We start from the raw sequence: 19998 nt of genomic DNA on the forward strand, positions 1-19998 counted from the left end.
CAAAATCCAAAAGACCTAATGATGTAATACAAAACAAGAATTGCTTATACGAAATTAATAAGTTGTGAACTTGGCATAGTTAAACATAGACGAATGCGTTTTCAAGATAGATCTTTAGAAAATTCCACTGAATTACTAAGTTACGACAATTGATTACAATTAAGAGCAATAGGAGACTAGCAAAATTACAACAACAACAAATAAGTAGAGCAAATTGCATGTAAACAAAATCCACGGTTTAAAAGCTAGATCATTCACCTTGGAATCCCTCACATACACTCTTGATATCACTCGGTTTAGCGGAAGAAGATTGCACACAAACTTAGGGGTGCCACTAGTAGACACGTGATGCCGAGTGGGCTAGTCGCCGGGGAAGGAGCCGGAGTTGGAGGAGCGGGTGGGTGTCCACTCTCCCGTTGGTCGTTGATCGTCGATGACGTCCGCTAGGTGGAAAAGAATACGGTCGAGGTATTCTTCAACGGTGTGGTCGAATTTGAATCCCACGTCGAAGAACGGAGATTGGATGACGTCGATCTCCCATTGAGAGTTGAACACAAATCTGTGGTCAAGCTCCGGATCGGTCATACATGATCATGGGAGGTCTTTGACGTGTTGTAGTGGCACTGTGATGGGGAAGCTGTCACTTGGGAGGAGCGGCCAAGAAGAAAAGGAGAGAGGTGGGGGCTTGGGTTGGAGGAGGTGGAGAAGGGGGCGGCTAGGCTAGGTGGGGATTAGGGAGGTGAATAGAAATCTGAAATTAAATTTCGGATTAAGTGGAATTGGAGGGAATTAATTTGAAATTCAAATTAATCCATTAAAGGGGGCCAGCGGTTAAGAGGGAATTAAGGAGGATTAATTGGTGGCAATTAATGAAATAGGAGAGAGAGAGAGTGGGGGATAGGTGGCCGGCCAAATAGAGAGAGGGGGAGAGGGATTTAGGTTTAAAATCTGAATTGAATTTCATATTTTAGTTAAATGAGAAGTTCCGAATTTAAGTACTAGTATTTGGAAAGCATTTGAATTTCAAATTTGAATCTGAAATCCAATTAAGTAACTTTCCTGATTACTTAGACTTATTTTAGGAAAGTGATTAATGAACATTTGAAATTTGAATTTCAAATGTGAGGGCTCGGGGAATTGGGCTGGCGGGTTGAGTAAGTAGAGGAAGGGGTGGTGAAGGAGGGGAGGCCGGTGGCTAGGTGGTTGGCCGATGGGATTAGGTGGGGGGGGGGGGGCCAGGGGGGTTGATTGGGGAAGAAAAGAGATCGGGGCCACGAACCTTGGAATCCACCAACGATTAACGGGTCTTGCTATCGCCCTCCTTGGGCTCCTCCTCTCATGAACTCACTTAGAGATCAAACAAAGAACATAAAATTTCATTTCATAATCATCATCCTATTACAATGCATGAGGCCTCCTATAAATAAGCCAAAAATGAAATAAAACCAAAAAGACACATATGCCCTCGGGGCTACAATAGCGACTCCATACCCACAGGGGTAAACTAGAAAAAATAGAAAATGCAACAATAAATAAAATACACGATATATCAAAAGTAAAGGCTCTGGATCGTAGCCGTCGATCTACGTCTCCAACGACAGTACACATGTCGAAATCTGATGTCCTCATCACCTAATTAGGAAGGATTTATGAGGAGTTTATGAGGGAAATTTGAAAGTAGGGGTTGTTTAGAGATTTTCATTGTTCATGTGATAACAAGAGAGCTTTGGTGATGGGGTATTACTATTCAATAGCGGTGCTATAGCGTCAAGTAATTGATTTGTCATATATAAACTTTTTTAATGAGGCAGATACAATATATTAAATAGAGCAGTCAAGAGTAAATGACTACACCTCTTAAAAAGTAACATAATAATGAAGATCATACTCATCAGTCATCACTAACTATTATTAATTCTTTGGTGTATAATAATTGAATTAATGTCTTAGTTGATAGGCAATTATTAGATTTACTTATAATTTTATTGGTTTGGGTAGTAGGTGTTTGTTAAATAGGTGTAAGTGTTTCAATTGAATGTTAATGCCTTTGGAATTTAAACGTATGAAGGCTCTACTATAATGAATAATTTACATGTCATAAAGCCCTGGGTATCCTAACAAAATACCCATAAGAACCATAGGTAGTACATCGCACTAGATTATATCAGGATAACTACCAAACAGATTAAGTGCAAGCCATCTTTCATTGAGAATTAATAATATTTTATTGTCAAATGCTAAATTAAAAGGACTAGGTGTGGTTTAGCTCTGAGATTGCATCCTATTGAGATTGTGATAGGAAACACTTGTAGATCTCAAATAATTTCTATCAATCTTTGGAAAACAGCGAGAATTCTCCATAAAAATTCACACAAAACTAGGAAAACAGTAGATAATTTGTATTATTTGATAAAATAAAAATGGAAAATACCAAGATACAATTGATCCTCTATTCGAGAGGAGGATCTATCTCTCCCAATTCTCTAAACATCGCCAGAGCCCAAAACCTAAGAGAGATCTCAAATTTCAACTGAATTCAAGATGCTCTAATCCTAGGAAAACAAATTATTTAATGCATACAATCCTAGTATGATGAATGAAAATATCATTTAAATGAATTACTGCATGATTTGATGAAATGTTGGATTAGTTACTAGATCCAAATACTTTGTAAAGATTAATCACATAAATAATTATCAGCAAATAAGACTTGGACTTAGGAATGAGTGAAAATTTACTTTTAAGACACATGATTGATCTTCAAATGGCTTATCACCCTTTGACTTTTGAAATATATCTAATACTTTTAAGAGAATCATGAAGCAAGTCCTTCATCCATACATTGAAATATTCTTAATAGTGTATTTTGATGACACTTACATCTTTATATTTACAGAGATAGACCATTTGAGTGACTTAAGCTCATTTTTATTACATTTCGTATTAAAAAAACAGTGTCAATTTAAAGTGTTTATTCATACAACCTAAGCTCTTTTTCCAAATTTTTTTTTGTGATTATTTTCAATAGGGTTTCTATGGATCCTATTAAGGTTCAGGCAATCAGAGCTGACCTTCTCCTAAATCAATAATGTGCATAGTTTTCATGGCTTAGCAATCTTTTTCCATAGATATGCTCAGAAATTTAGCACCATTATAGCTCCATTGACTTTTGCACTAAAGCATGCCAAGCTTGATCAGCCTCCTTTTGCACAAATAAATCTTCAACACTATTAGCAAATTGATAATTATCGCCCCAGTTCTTCGATTACCTTATTTTTAAAGGTTTTTTGAGGTACCTAATGATGTCTCTAGTATTGGCATTGGAGGTATTCTAAGTCAAGAAGGAAATCTAGTAGCATGCTTCAACAAAATAGAAACTACTACAAAGCAAAAATGCATGAAAATGATTATAAATTTTAGGATACAGTCCAAAAAATTTAAAACTAGCAATAATATCTCTGCAACAAAATTTTTTTACATATGATCATGAATTCTCGAAATATTTGTAATCCTAACAAAAATTAAATTCTAAATATGCAGAGTGGATTGCTCATCTTTAGTTCACTTTAGTGATTCGACATTGTCAACGTGTTTATAACAAAGCTGTTGATGCCATTGGTTATATGTACTCAATCTTGACTCTTGTCACTAACAAGATGCATGATTTTGCTATATTAAAGAATAAAAATCTTTATTCCCATACTTTTCGTTATATATTTCACTATAACAAGAACACTAAACCAAACAATAAATTTGAATTTTGAGGCACTAATAATTGGATTTTTCAAGGTTCTTCATTGTCTTCCCCAAACTTCACTTTGTGACTTTTTCATATGAGAATCACATAATGATGCACTAACTAGACACCTTAAACAAGAGAAGAAAATAGCATTATTTTATCATTATTTTATTGGCATTCAATAAAATGTTATGTCAATCTGTTATTTTTTTATGCCACACTTCTTGGTTAAAAAAAGTTAATAAACAACCTTCAAGTCCCCACACTCCCTTGACTGTTCTAAATGTTTCTTGGATTGATATGAGCATTATTCTTATAGGCTTATCTAAAATGCCACCTGTACATGATTCTATCTTTTTAATTGCTGGCTCTGTTTAAAATTGCGCAACGAGGCGCACGCAATTTGGAGCTTGAATGAGGCGTACGCCTCACCCTGTGTGAGGTGTACGCCTCACCCTGTGTGAGGCGCGCCTCAATGGTGCAATTGCGCAATAATTGGTGACGCCTCACCCGTTGGCCCCACCCTACTTAAAATGACTCTTTTTTTTTCCCTACACTCGTTCGGCCCAGGCTTTTCCCGATAAAGCTCCACCCGCAAGCTCCTGTTCGCGAAACAAAGCCCCTCCCGCATGGTCGGCCACCCTTCCCGCCGCCTCTCCCGCCGGCGCCGCCTCTCTCCGGCGAACTTGAAGTGTCCGGCTGCCTTGTAGGAGAAGTCCACAAACGATTTTAGGTTTTTTTTTTAGTTTTTGGTTAGATTTTTGAAGTGAAAGAAATTCTAAGGTTTTAGATTTTTTGAATTATTTTGTGTGATTTTCGATTCTTTCATTAGGGATCATGGTTATTTTGTGTGATTTTCGATTTTCATATATCATTTAGATGTTTTTATTGTAAGGTACAATATTGCTATTATTTTCCTGCTAAAACCCTTATTTTTTCATTTACGCAATTCTGTGTCCGTGAGGTTTACGCCTCAGACCGCCTCGAGGCTTACGCCTCGCCTCACGGACAAAAACCGCCTCGAGGCTTATTTACGCAATTTTAAACCTTGATTGCTGGTAGAATTTCTAAGATGGCATGCTTTATGCATTTCTATAAAATTGCTCCTACTTCACATATTTGCTAGAATATTTTTCAAGGAAATTATTAGATTCCATGGATTATCTAGTTTTATAGTTTCTAATTGTGATGCACATTTTGTTGGTCATCCTTGGAGAACTAATAAAATATGTTTGGTATTATTATAATTTTTTATATTTCCTTCTATCCACATAATAAAGTTCAAACATAAGTGGTCAATAAAGTCTACAAATTTTGCATTGATGATTGCTTGGTGACTATTGGATTTTATGGATTTAAATCTTCATAGTTCATACTACAGAGTAGACCATTTAAAGTTCGGTGCTACGCACTGGTAAGAAATCTTTTTTTGAGATTGTTTATGGTATACATCCTAGAAAACCTATAGATCTTATGACATTATGCAGACAAATATTATATTCTCAATCTATTATATATTTAGCTGAGCATAAATACTTTTATTTTGACATAAAGATACAAATTTCTAAACAACATAAGAAAAATTAAATGATATTTGATATTTAAAAAAGAAAGTGAGAATTTAATATAGACGATTTTTTCATGTTTGAATTCCATCATAACACTTTCCCCACATACATTTAAAAAGTTCAAGCATGTTCTTCGAAGCAATATAAAATTCCTAGGAAATTAGGTTAAAATGCCTATTTGATTAATTTACCTCAAAAGTTTTCTCCTCTATTTAAAATTAAAGGTCTAATATATCATTAAGGCATTTTCGAGACTTTTGTACCTAATGGAAGCCTTTCTGTAAGCAGAGCTTATACTTTGATAATAATGATTATTCATGTGCTTCCACCTATCATTATTGCACCAACTATCAAAGTGGAACAAATTTTAATAGATGAAATTACTACAGGTCCTCCAGAGATGCACAAGTACTTAATTCACTAAATGAATCAAACATTCTATTGAAAATTCCTAGATCACATAAAATGAGCTAATGAAAATAGCACCAAATCTTCTTTACCAAATCCCATTTCTGATTCTCTAAAGGCAAGTTCTTATGGCCATGGGGGAGTTGATGCAACAAATGAGCCCAAATTAAAGATTAGAGCTTGGTATTAGTTAAGATGGAACCAAATTGGTTCATAATGTTTTGTCTTGTTTAGTCGTTTAGGTAATAGCGATGCAAAGACTTTAGATTTAATTATTTATATAATAGATTAGATACTAAGAAGGGAGAAATATATATGTATAAGTTTAAGTTATCAGTCAAACAAAGAGATAAGAGTAGTAAAGATTTAGTTCAAGTGAAGCGTATTAAGGATGAAGATCACAAAGTACTTTTATTAGAAGAGGATATTCGACAAAAGTGGATGAGATATTTTTATAAACTCTTCAATGAATACTATGAGAATGCGATTGACTTTAGTAACCATAATGAAAACAAAAATTTTTGTTTTTGTCGACATATTAGTAAAAACGAAGTTAGAGAGGCTTTAATGAAGTAAGGAAAAGCTACTTGACCTTATGATATTTCAACAGAGGTGTGGAAATGCTTAGGAGATGAAGAAATTTCTTGGCTTACTAAACTTTTTAATATTATTTTGAAGACTAAAAAGATATCAAATGAGTGGAGAATGAGTGTGTTGATTCCTATTTTTAAGAATAAAGGTTATGCACAAGATTGTGTGAATTATAGAGGAATTATATTAACGTATCATACTTTAAAACTATGAGAGAAAGTTATGGAGCATAGGTTGCAACATGATACTAATGTTTCTCAATATCAATTTGGATTCATGTTGGGAAGGTCTACTATGGAAGCTAGACATTTATTGAGAGGTTTGATGGAGAAGTATAGAGAGAATAAGGAAGATCAACATATGATATTTATTGATTTAGAAAAAAACATATGATAAAGTTTCAAGAGAAGTGATATGAAGAGTTCTAGAAAATAAAGGGGTTAATAATGCTTATGTTCAAGTCATTAAGAATATGCATGTAGGAGTTGTTACTTGTGTTCATACACAAGGCGGTTTGACCAAGTATTTTCCTATGTTAGTTAGATTAAGGATCAGCCTTAAGCCCATATCTTTTTGCTTTAGTCATGGATGTTCTCACTAGACATTTACAAGAGGTTGTACCCTAGTGTATGCTTTTTGCTGATGATATTCTTCTTGTTGATAAGGCTAGAGAGGAAGTTGAAGATAAACTTGAATTATGACGGTCAACCTTAGAGTCTAAAGGCTTTCATTTGAATAGATCTAAAATTGAATATATGGAGTATAATTTTGGTAATAAAAGTTTTAGTATGGGGATTGTGACTTTGGGTGATCAAGTCATTAATAAGAGTACACGTTTTAGATATCTTGGGTCTATTGTTCAGAGTGATGGTGAAATAGATGGGGATATTATTAGTAGAATTCAAGTTGGATGGTTGAAGTTGAGGAATGCATCGGGCTTGTTGTGTGATAGAAAAGTCTCCCTCAAACTTAAAAAAAATTTCTATAAGATGGCGGTGAACCCTGTAATGTTTTATGGTGTAGAATGTTGGCCATTAAAAGAGAAGCATAATATTAAGTTAAGTGTTGTAGAGATGAGGATGCTCAGGTGGATGAGTGGCTTTACTCTTAGATATTGGATACGACATGAGCATATACGTGAAAAGGTTGGAGTAGATCTAGTGGAAGATTAGATAGAGTTGTCTTAGATGGTTTGGTCATATAAAACGGTGGCATTCTGATAACCCGGTTAGGAGATTAGATGTATTAGATTTGACTTATGTTAAGAAAGATAGAGATAGACTTAAAAGACTTGGTTAGAAAATATTAGAAATAACATTTCTTTATTAGATTTAAATGAGAATTTGACTATTAATAGGAAAAAATGGAGAAAAAATATTCATGTAGCCAACCCCACGTAGTGGGTAAAGGCTTTGTATTGTTGTTGTTGTTGTTTTTGTATGAACTGTCCTATTGCTAAACATAGGTATAAGTTAGACTTAGTTGGTAGGATTTGAGTCAATCCAGATAGGATTAGTCCCCTCTCTCTCTCTCTCTCTCAAACTGTTTTTCTCTCTTAATCTCTGTTCAGCATCATTGTGCCCGCATGTATAAGTGAACACATGCATATAAATAAAACATGCGATAACTTAATAAGAATTTTAAGAACGTTAGTTTTAAGCATAAACGAAACTCGATATTTCAATAAGGTAATCCTTCTACTTTCTCTGCTGTTAATACTGTTCCAATCCAAACATGCAAGCCAGATAATGAAGTCCGCTTATGAGCTGGTAATGACACAAGGGCAAAGATTAAGGAACTTCAATCTCTATATCTGCCCTACTAATTGATGTTCATTTTCTTATTTTCGTATTGAGATGCTTTTTGTATCATGAGAAAATACAAAATTCTTTGCATGTATGGATATTAGATGTTTCTTTTTGACATTCTAATCAATCACAGAAATCAGTCAAATACCTAAAGATTGTACGAGGACAATTCTACAGTTCAAAACACTTGATACCAAATTGGGCCTCCAACACTTGGTAAAATAACAATAATAATACTTACATCAGAACATTCTTGTTACGAAGCCTTTCAGAGTGCTTATCTATCCACGAAGCTAAATCACTGTACTGCCTTATTTCTGGATCGAGGGTATTAATATTCAGTATTTTGAACTTCCCAATTCTAGTCTCATACACATTCCTTGCATCAAGCAATACAAGGTCCTCATTCTGCATTCTTGCCTCACATTGCAAAGCATTTCCTGCTAATAACAACAACTATAAGAGAGTAATATTTATGGTTAAAGTAAACGAAAGAAAACTGTTTTAGCTAATTGCCAATCAACCATCATTAGCACACTCAGCAGCTTGATGAAGAACATAATGGAACTCAGATGCAGAGAGGTGCCTTCCAGCATTTGAGATCACTGGCGATTTCAACAATGGATCAGACATAAAAGTTACCAGCTCCTGATGATGTTGAAAATAGCAAAGAAATAAACCAATCAATCCGATTTAAATTTTACCAGCTCTGGCACTATAAAAAATAGCAAAGGCTAAACATAAAATTAACTTCATTCCAAGCAAGTAAATTATTTTATCTTTTAACAATCAGTTTTAATGAAAGAAATGAGAGTTAAATAAGAATTCCAAGTATATGCATTAACTTCACTGATGGCTTAATTTTGCTCACAAATTCAAGATTAAAAAATTCATGAACTAGAAGCAATATTAGCCAAAGAGAGAACCTTGACAACTCGAACAGAGAGAGAGGTAAACCCACATTCCCTTGCAATCTTTTCATTTGATGGATGACCACAAGGTGCTAGCTTGAAGTCAGTGCCATCAAACAAGCTGTTTGAATTCATGACTGTTATGTGCTCTTCCAAAGCAGATAACTTCCCACCAATCTAATCAAAGGATCAATGGAAGCAAAAGAAACTACAAATTACAAATTCTAAACTTTTTACAAAATAAATTAATATCTCATAGATCAAATGCTTAAGAAAATCAGAGCTCACAGTGGCATTGACACCTTCATGACCAACCCGGATGCGGCCAAAGAGGTTAAGTGATCTGCAATGGGTGTCATAGAATCTGGCTAGGGAAGTAGCGTCAGGTATGGAAATGTAGTTATAATACAACAACACACCATAAGATTCAGTATCTCTCCCATCTCCATTTTCTTCCATCAAAATCAACTGGCAATATCACAAAACTTCACCCTATGCGTGAATGCAAGATGATGGATGGTCGCTGCTAGGTGAAATGGATCAATAGCATAGAGGTCAATAAATCTCACAAATTTCAACAAACTCTGAAATGAAATTAACTGGCACGCTTAGTCAGATACCATATGAGATTATTCATTCATTAAAAAGAAAAAAACCACAAAGCTAATGAGAACAGAAAGTAATAAACAACGAAATATTTACTATGATATAAATAAAGCAGTAAAACCAAAAAGTTGCTTTAGCATTGATATACGCAATTAATATTAATGCAAATTAGAGTTTAAAAATAGCCACTGCAACATAAAACAGAAAAGTCCAATGACTAACAAAAGATCCAATGAGATAAAGCCAAGCCCACAAATCTTGCACTATCACAGAAATGCCGGTCTTGCAGCTATTGACTCTCATATAGAACAGAACAAAAGATATAAACAATTCCAAGCCTTCGGCCACCAACCAGAATCCAGAAACAGCGTCAGTAGTTATGAAATATTCACAAAAAAGTTACACAAAACTAAACTAAATCATCAATGAGAAATCCTTAACGACTTAACAATCAGTTAGGATCAACAATAGGTCCATCACCCAATTGAGTACACAAACCAAGCGTAAGAACATTTTAACTTACATAAACCATCCACTAATTACAATGCTGGCAAAAAGCAGCTGCTAAAACGGTGACTAAAGCACTAAAAACATGCTAAAATGTCCAAAGCGCTAATATAACGGTGATTCGGAAAATCAAACAAACACAAAACTCGAAATAAAGAGTAGGAAAAGCACCTTCGGTCCAGCAAGAGAGTTGGTCGTAATCGTAAACGGTTGGCTGGAGGGATGGAAATTTTTTTTTTTTTTTTTAAAAAAAAGAGTTTCTGAATCGCAAGCTTCGCCTGCAAAGCTTAGGGCTTCAACGAAAAAAATAGTGAAAGTGACAATCACTGAAAGGAAGATGAAGAAGAGGATGCCCTCGAATAAGGATAATAGGCCGCGCAAAAATACGCACGCTAATACGATCGACGGAATGGTCGGCAGCGGCCGTGGCCTTGAGAAGGAAAGCTGCGGGCGGCCTGACTGCACAAGTTGTTTCAGCATACGCACACAACTCACAAGATCTTGGAATAAAAAAAAAGTCCATACCATTTGAAACTAATCTCGTTCAATGAACTTCAATAAATAAATAATGAAGATATTCTTATAATCATCCATACGATGGGCATATTAAGCTAAATTTTAATTTTTATATTTACTCATATAATATTACATATTTAAGTCATATAAAAAATATTACTAATATTAATTTATTTATAATAAATTTCATATTTTCATATATATTTTTTAATATGATTTAGAAATTGAAGTATAATTTCATACATATTTGTATTATGCTAAATATTATTCATATATGTTGAAAATGGTTATGTTTCTATATTTATGAGATGGGATTGATATATTTATTTTCATGATCATTTAATGAAATTGATATGTTATGTTAATGCGTTGAGCGATGTGTTGAGGAGGGACAAAGTAGGATGTGTAAGTGATAATCGTATTTATTTATGTGCAATACAAGTATAGTAATAATGGGCCAAGGGAAAATATGATCAAGTAGATGTATAAATGAAAGTGAAAGAATAAGGAGATATCACGAATATGTGTTTATATTAATATGATGATGTTATGTTTTGTTCTGTTTTTCATTTCTTATATCATATTCAAGTGAATACTCATGTTATCTCTGCTGACATATTATTATTGTGATTTGACATATGACACTATTTATACTGATATAATTCTGTTAATAATAATACCTAAACCCAAACGATCATGTTATCTTATTTAAAATCATATTTTCATGTTTAAATAAAGTTCAAGATTATGCTGATTATTTTAATGTAAATATTTTTTAATTGGCTTTAAATAGCCTATTGAGTGGATGTTGCTCACCCTACATTAATGGAATGTTATTCAAAGAAAGGGTAAGGCTTTTATCGAATAGAGACTAGATAAGTGTTAAAGATATGGTTTATAGGCATGTCATGTATTTGGATAGAAATCTTTTGGCAATCATGATATGATATGTATTTTGATGAAAATAATGATATTGTCATGAATATTGCATATTGTTCTTTGATTACAAGTGAAATGATGATTATGGTGTTTTGTTACAATTAATTGAAGAGTTAGAATGGCTCTATGTTGTGAAAAATGAGAAAGACTAAACAAGAATTGAATTCTTCTAACTAGATCTTGGGTAAAGTTTTATGTACATCTATTATGATGTAGCTCGTTAGATATGAGGGTTGCATTATCTTCTATTGTGATAGTATCAATGATAGTATTAGAGCAATGGTTTGGAAGAATTAAATTGTAATCATAACCATAAGAAATATCAAGTGAAAGTGTTGAGTATATTAATACATGCGTATTAAGTTAAGTCTTGCATAAATCTAATAAGTGAAAGTGTAGAAAAGTTAAGAATCCCCAAGTTTAAGAAGCAGTAAATGGGTAGAGTTCTAATTAGGTTATGTATGTATAGAGTACAGTAAGAGTTATGACATATGATTTTATGCTACAGTTTGTTATTCAGGTAGCCCAGTTTATGGGTAAATCTTAGAGTATAATGTTTTTATTGAGAGTGAAACCTCTTAAGTAGAAAGCGAAAAAAAAGCTAAACTCTTAACTATCAATATAATGTCAACTTTGGCCTAAAAGCTTATGATTTTTTTCATGTTAGTGTAAAAAACCTTATTCAAGAGAGCTCAACATGGCCACTACATCACAAGTGCATATAGTCGATGTCACCCCAATCACCTTTGATGAGCCATATGGGCCAAGGAGTGGAAACACTTTAATAACAACATGGTTGTTGTAATAATAGTCACCAACTACTATATGTGCAATAGATTCATTAATATTATAGTTCTATTAAAATTATTTAACATGTTCTTGATAAAAATGAATCTAATTGCTTCCCAATTAACCCCAACCCTAAATCTTCTATATAATTTCTCTAACTAGTGGTGAGAAATTGAAGGCATGATCACCTTATTAGTTATCTAGGGTGATGATGAATCAAATACACTAAAATAGCTAATTTCGTCCTCCTTGATGCGTTGATCACCTATATACTGCAATCATTAGGTGGACATTATTGAACACCTTCAAGGTGATCATTTTAATGTACCACATAATGGCCATGTTTTTGGCAGGAAGCTTAAAAAATCATAGTAAGAAGTGACCTCACCCAATCGCAAGCCTACTACTTGAAGGCCATACAAAAGGTGTAACTTCTCCTAAAGAAGCACTATAGCTAGAAATAGAAAGATAATCAAAGTTGTAGACCACAAAATCATTGAAGAAGTCTATGGGACATGAGGAAACATAGAGAAAAGCTTAAGAAAAAGCTCATGCTTCAACCCAACACATTGATCATCCAAGCACTTAGAAATAAACTTGATGTATTTTCTTGGATGACACTAAAATGATTGTGATTGACATTGAGTTTCTATATATGGTTGAATGTTAGGTTTTAACTACACATAAGACGATTGTATGTATTAAATGATGAATGAGAGATATTGAAAATATCAATATTTTCATTAAAGAATAAGAGTCTATATTGATACTTAATATGATATTTACATCATCAACACAAAATAAGAGATCTAGCCAAACATGAAAGAAATTAGAAGCAAACTCATATTCATTTTATTCATAGAAGAACAAAGCATAAGAGATATAGTAGAATTTTATCATCAGGAAGAATGAAAGTTCTTCTCTACGCTCCTACCACTTACAAGGTTTCTTATACAAATATAGGTTAAACTCTCCCTGAGATTATATCTTGCACTTCCCTTACCTCCCTTAAACTTGACAAATATAATCAAAGGATGACATTTTTTTAGGAGTTTTTTTTAACCAAATTTTATTCCAAACAAGAAAAGGGAAATACAATAAAGAACAAAAAATAGTCTAAGCCAAAATATATCCAAAAATAACAAAAGTAAGCAAACTCAACAAAACAAATAATCAAAGATGCATGAAAAGGAGCCATCATCGGACTCAAGAAAATGGCAGCTCCCTGCCATCACCACGCAGCCAGGCACGGACCATTTATTGGTGACAACCACTCATAAACACATCATCAGCCTACAACCCACACAGGTAACCACCTAGCAGAAGGGCTTGAAGGTTGCCAACAAGCCTGGGCAACCAAGGTGATAAGAAGGGAGCCGCCTCATCATCGTCCAAATCATCAATAAAGCCCACGACATCGAAAGCAAGAGGGTAACCTAAAGACTATTTCTTTTTAGATTTACGTTTACATCTTTTGCCACCACCATTGACTACTGCTTGATCAACAACACACCACATCATGAAACTATACATATCATCATTTACATGGTCATCAAAATCATCACCCCCCCCCATGGAAGGTGTAGATAGGGACTCATCTATATCCAGCCAATCAGATTGAAGCAAAATAGAGTTATTCGAAGGCCGGGATAGATGGGATTTCAAATATGCATTAGACATAATCGAAATTGGAATATCAACATACTCCATATTCCCCTTTGAGACATTCACAAAAGGAGACACGTTCGACTCAACATTAATAGGTAAAACTAAAACCTAATTAATAGCCGAACTTTCAACATCGCATGCCACATGCTCCAAAGGAATAGAGCCATCATAAACAACCAACGCCTGGGTTGGAGAACCTGGGAGATCCTCACCAGAGGTAAAACCAACCCTGGAAGCCACCTCACCCGAAAAATCACCCAAATCTTCCACAGCATTATCACAGGAATGGCTAGCTATAAGATTAAGACAACAATTATTAACACTCAAATTTTCATTCACTCCATCACAACAAGCAATATCAGGCAGATCCAAAAGAGCAACAAGAGAAGCAGGCTCCTTCGCCACAAGAACAAAATCACCAAAAGCTAAATCAGAATCCAATGTCATAGCATTAACCTCCAAACAATCAGCAACACTCCCAACTACAACATCAATGGGACTCAAAACCATAGAATTAACATTAGCAACATTAGCATTCTCCACCCTACATATATTAGGGGTAGTAGAAACAAAAGCCCCCTCCCGAACACACACATCGAAAAACACACACTCTGGAGCCAGGTCCACAACGATAGGGGCGAAAGCAACAGTGGTAGGGGGAAAGAAATTCGCAGGAAGAGAGGGATCATTTAGAGCCAAAGAAGTAGTGCCCACAACAGGAGAAGGTCCAAAACCCATAGGAGGCTGAACATAAGCATTAACCTTCCTCAAATGAGGAAACAACTTAACACATTCAGACCTCTTATGACCCACAACTTTGCAATGAGGACAGTAACTAGGAAAACCTTCTAAAACAACTTTTTGAATGACCTTCTAAAACAACTTTTTGAATGTAGCCTAATTTCTCAGGACCAAGCCAAATTGAGCCAGGATAAGTTTTAGAAATGTCCATTTCCACAAGGATACGAGCTACGAATGGCCACAAACCCACAACAGTGGCATTGTCTGTATGAAGCGGACGGCCAAATAATGACCCCAGACCAAAAAGAATACGAGGAGAAAATAGGTGTGGGCGAAGCTCCAGAAAGGAAATTCAGTCAGGGACGATCAGAGACTCCTCCGATAGGTCAAGGAATGGTGTCCATTTTATCACTTTCATAAAACAACCAAAAATGAAATATGATCTATGCGAAAAAATCCTATTGTAGTCGAGATCATTAGAAATCTTGATTAAGACATTACTCTGATCCAAAAGAGTAACAGATAACTCACCCGATAATTTGAGGTTGAAAAAGAAAACCTCCTAATTGAGTCTAATACCAGCCGCCGCAACGAAAATTTTCTCACTAAAGCTAAATCAAAAACTTCATCCTCTGAGATCCATAAAGCCGGCAAACCCCGAATCGTAGTGACTTGTAAATCCAGAAATGCCTTAGACGCATCAGAGCCAGACAAAACCTCCTTGAAAGATTTGGAGCGATTCTTACAATTAAGAAAGCCAAGATCTAAATGTTTAACAGAATTCTCCATAGCACCAAAGCAAGGGCCAAGAAAAAAATCAAACCAACCAAAAACAACCAGGCGAAAAAATGGAAGTAAGGTTTTTTTATATAATATGGCCCCTTTTGATTTTTATTTTTTACCCCTAGCTGTCCTTAATTTCACGCAATTTGCCCCTCCAAAAATAAAAAAGCCTCTTGGCCTCCCGCTATTTTCATCCAATTATGTTGAACTTCTCTAACACTAACAAATAAGTCTATGAAAAACGATTATGTATAAATAAATTATTTTTGCACCCTTATAAATATTTTTTTATGTTTTTATAAATAATTCTTCAAAATATCATGAAATTTTAAGTTATAATAATTTTTCAATATTAATGACCAATATAATAAGGTTGGACAATTTTTAAAGCGCTTTGTCCAAACTTGCATGCTCCCAATAGATATATATATATATATATATATATAAATTAAATTATTTTTATCAATACTTGAATTTCGCCAAACAATGTAAAAAATATCTAACGAATTATTTTAATTTTGATTAGCAACAAATCTAAGTATATATCTAGCATTTATATATAACTAATTAGGCTCAACTAGAGAACACCTCATAATAAAAACTGAAAGCTGAAAAATAAATTTGAGAAATTTTTTAAAAGGAGGTCAGACTAAACAAAAAAACAATCAAGTTTAAACAAAATAATTATATTTCTCTATCCATTAAACAAAATAATCTTTAATTATAAATCCAGATAAGTTCCACTTGTTCTTTGGCCAAATAACTCATGAATCATGATAATGAATTAACTGACCAAGTAATTTCGTAAACTTGATCAAACCAAAGATTCTTTAGGTTGGTTTAAAAATATGCCATTATAGTTTTTTGTTTGCATTAAATAGCTCATTGAAATATAAATATATTATATAGTGTCCTATATACACACACTAATGGAATATTATAGAATCAGTCTATCAAACACCTTTCTCTTTTCATATAAAAAGCCCCATCGAGAATATTGATTGCAACAACTTCTCGTTAAAGGAAGGCTAAGCATTACAGCTTACGCCTTCTCCACTTTTATTTAAGATATATAGCAATGGAGTTCGCCCGAAGAATACTTCCGGTTCTTCTTCTTGTCATGCTCATCCTCCCTATCTATGGTGAATATTTTCAACTCTTTTTAAATTAATTTGTATATGTTTTGTCGACTATAATAAGTTTTTGTCATGAAATAGATGGTGACTATTTGCCATATTCTTATAAAAAAATTTGCTTCAAGTAGATGTTGCTGGGACTGGTCGCTTAAGGGTGGAGCATAAGATGATGAAGATGATAACTGAAGAAACTTGTGAAAATAGCGACTGTGATAACCTCTGCAAGAATGTCAATCATTATCGTAAGGGCGTTTGCGGCGAAGGTCGTTGCTATTGCTATCCGTAATAAAATCAATAAGGCATTGTGTTGTATGTCAAGCCATGCATGATGGCTTCATATATAAGAAAATTTCTCTTCCCGATCCTACTTTCTCAAGTATTGGCATATTCAAAACAATATAAGTATTAATTGTTTGCTTGAGCTGTGGGTTTTAGTTTCCTCTAGTATTGTTTGATAGAACTTTTTGTGAATCTGGCTAGGGAAGTAGCGTCAGGTATGGAAATTTAGTTATAATACAACAACATACCATAAGATTCAGCATCTCTCCCATCTCCATTTTCTTCCAACAAAATCAACTGGCAATATCACAAAACTTCACCTATGCGTCAATGCGAGATGATGGATGATCACTGCTAGGTGAAATGGATCAATAGCATAGAGATCAATAAATCTCACAAATTTCAACAAACTCTGAAATGAAATTAACTGGCACGCTTAGTCCGATACCATATGAAATTATTCATTCATTAAAAAGAAAAAAAAAAACACAAAGCTAATGAGAACATAAAGTTATAAACAACGAAATATTTGCTATGATATAAATAAAGCAGTAAAACCAAAAAGTTGCTTTAGCATTGATATACGCAATTAATATTAATGCAAATTATGGTTTAAAAATAGCCACTGCAACATAAAACAGAAAACTCCAATGACTAACAAAAGCTCCAATGAGATAAAGCCAAGCCCACAAATCTTCCACTATCAAAGAAATGCCATTCTTGCAGCTATTGACTCTTATATACAACAGAGCAAAAGGTATAAACAATTCCAAGCCTTCGGCCACCAACCAGAATCCAGAAACAGCCTCAGTAGTTCTGACATATTCACAAAAAGTTCCACAAAACTACACTAAATCATCAATGAGAATCTTAACGACTTAACAATCAGTTAGGATCAACAATAGGTCCATCACCCAACTGAGCACGCAAACCAAGCGTAAGAACATTTTAACTTACATAAACCATCCACTAATTCCAATGCTGGCAAAAGCCAGCTGCTAAAACGGTGACTAAAGCACTAAAAACATGCTAAAATGTCCAAAGCGCTAATATAACGGTGAATCGGAAAATCAAACAAACACAAAACTCGATATAAAGAGTAGGAAAAGCACCTTGGGTTCACAAAAGAGTTGGTCGTATTCGTTAACGGTTGACTAGAAGGATGGAAATTAAAAAAAAAAAGTTTCAGAATCGCAAGCTTCGCCTGCAAAGGTTAGGGCTTCAACGAAAAAAAATAGTGAAAGTAACAATCACGGAAAGAAGATGAAGAAGAGGGTACCCTCGGTTAAAGGATAATAGGCCGCGCAAAAATACGCACGCTAATACGATCGACGGAATGGGCGGCAGCGGCCGTCGCCTCGAGAAGGAAAGCACAAGTTGTTTCAGCAGACGCATACAACCCGCAAGATCTTGGAATACAAAAAATAGTCCATACCATTTGAAACTGATCTCCTTCAATGAACTTCAATAAATAAATAATGAAGATGTTCTTATAATCATCCATACGATGGCCATATTAAGCTAAATTTTAATTTTTATAGTTACTCTTATAATATTACATTTTTAAATCATATAAAAATATCAATAATATTAATTTATTTATAATAAATTTCACATTTTCTAATATATATTTTAATATGATTTAGAAATTTAAGTATTTCATAAATAAATTTAAATTTTAAATTAAATATTAAATATATAATATATAAGAATTCAACTGCGTATGTATATATGCCCCCTAAAGTTATTGGATTTATTTTTTGAAATTAGTATATATGGGAATCATTAAAAATTTATATTAAATTAATCTTAAAATAAATTTAACAATTTTGAGATTTATCTAGATCAAACTTTGCATTAATATATTGCAAGCTAAAATTTTCCTCAAAAAAATTGCAACAATGTGCCCTTAAAAAGCTATCAGTGGCTACAAACCTTTATATTGTATATCAAATATTTCTTTGATCTCAACCATGTGATAGAATAGCAAAAATATTATATATTATTATTATGATTCTTATTTCATAAAATTTTTTATTGAAATGTATATTCGCATTTGGGTGCAGTCTATATTGATTAATTGTATTGTAGGATAAAGACTTGACGTTGTTGTATAAATATTTTAATTGAATATTCATACATGCCTATGTAGGTAACTCGTAGATATCAAGCATGTTTCTATTGACTTCTTTGATGGACCTCAGTGGGACTCACCTAGAGCTAGTGTGACCTCACAGAGTAGAACATGTCAAATAGCCTATGATTTTATGACGACTCGCTAGTAAAGATTGCAGCATGAAGACTCGTCCAAAGAGAACTATTATGTGATGCAATCATTTTTTTGTGTGCTCCTTAAAAGGACTTTAGTGTGGCCCAATGGGATTTAAGGCACTGATGGGATATTGTTTTAGCCTTGCGAGGCTTCCAAAATGTATTAGGAATTATGTAAAAGCCTTTGAAAGGGTTGAAGTTGAGTGGTGTTCAATTAAAATGTAAAGGAAATGTGATATGTAAGGGTGCCTAGAATATAGCCAAAATTTTCTATGTTGTCTTTAAGCTTTTAAGGATTCAAATGGTGGGAACTCTAGGACTAAAAAAGTGTTAAGTATATTAATAGATGTGTATTAAGTTAAGTCTTGCATATATCTAATAAGTGAAAGTGTTGAAAAGTTAAGAATCCCCAAGATCAAGAAGCAACAGATGGGTAGAGTTCTAATTAGGTTGTCATTGTAAATAGTTGGCATATGATTTAATGTTATAGTTTGTTATTCTAGTAGCCCAATTTATGGGTAAATCTTAGAGTATAATGTTTGCATCGAGAGTTGAGGAAGTTGATAGGCATTTGTAAATGTTTTAAAGTTTAAGGGGTGGACCCTCTTAACTATAAATAAAAAACAAGCTAAAATCTTAATTATCAAGATATTGTCAGGTTTGTCCTAAAAGCCTCAGGGTTTTTTTTTTTTTTTTCCTATTAGTGTAACTTCTCAGGAGATCTTCCATCCAAGAATT

The 19998-nt window shown here is 33.9% G+C and overlaps 1 protein-coding gene across 10 annotated transcripts in view; it reads right to left on the bottom strand.

The window, feature by feature from the left end:
• LOC110105008 (rhodanese-like domain-containing protein 6) overlaps positions 1–18446 on the bottom strand; it is a 32158-nt gene extending 13712 nt beyond the window's left edge. For 2 of the 10 annotated variants that reach the window (XM_028698203.1, XM_028698209.1), the window contains exons 1-6: positions 18269–18446; positions 17238–17401; positions 9314–9548; positions 9041–9202; positions 8639–8762; positions 8356–8557 (exon numbers count right to left, since the gene is read on the bottom strand). In XM_028698203.1, coding sequence (XP_028554036.1) covers positions 8356–8557; positions 8639–8762; positions 9041–9202; positions 9314–9484 — 659 coding nt within the window. In that variant the 5' untranslated portion in view covers positions 9485–9548; positions 17238–17401; positions 18269–18446. Of the gene's footprint in view, positions 1–8355; positions 8558–8638; positions 8763–9040; positions 9203–9313; positions 9610–10309; positions 10658–17237; positions 17402–18101; positions 18144–18268 lie in introns of those variants that run through there. The other 8 variants (XM_020834349.2, XM_028698208.1, XM_028698206.1 and 5 more) reach the window with 8 other exon arrangements.
• Positions 18447–19998: the final 1552 nt, after the last annotated feature.

This window comes from Dendrobium catenatum, unplaced genomic scaffold (genome assembly GCF_001605985.2).
Source record: "Dendrobium catenatum unplaced genomic scaffold, ASM160598v2 fragScaff_scaffold_1056, whole genome shotgun sequence".
Lineage (NCBI taxonomy): Eukaryota > Viridiplantae > Streptophyta > Magnoliopsida > Asparagales > Orchidaceae > Dendrobium > Dendrobium catenatum.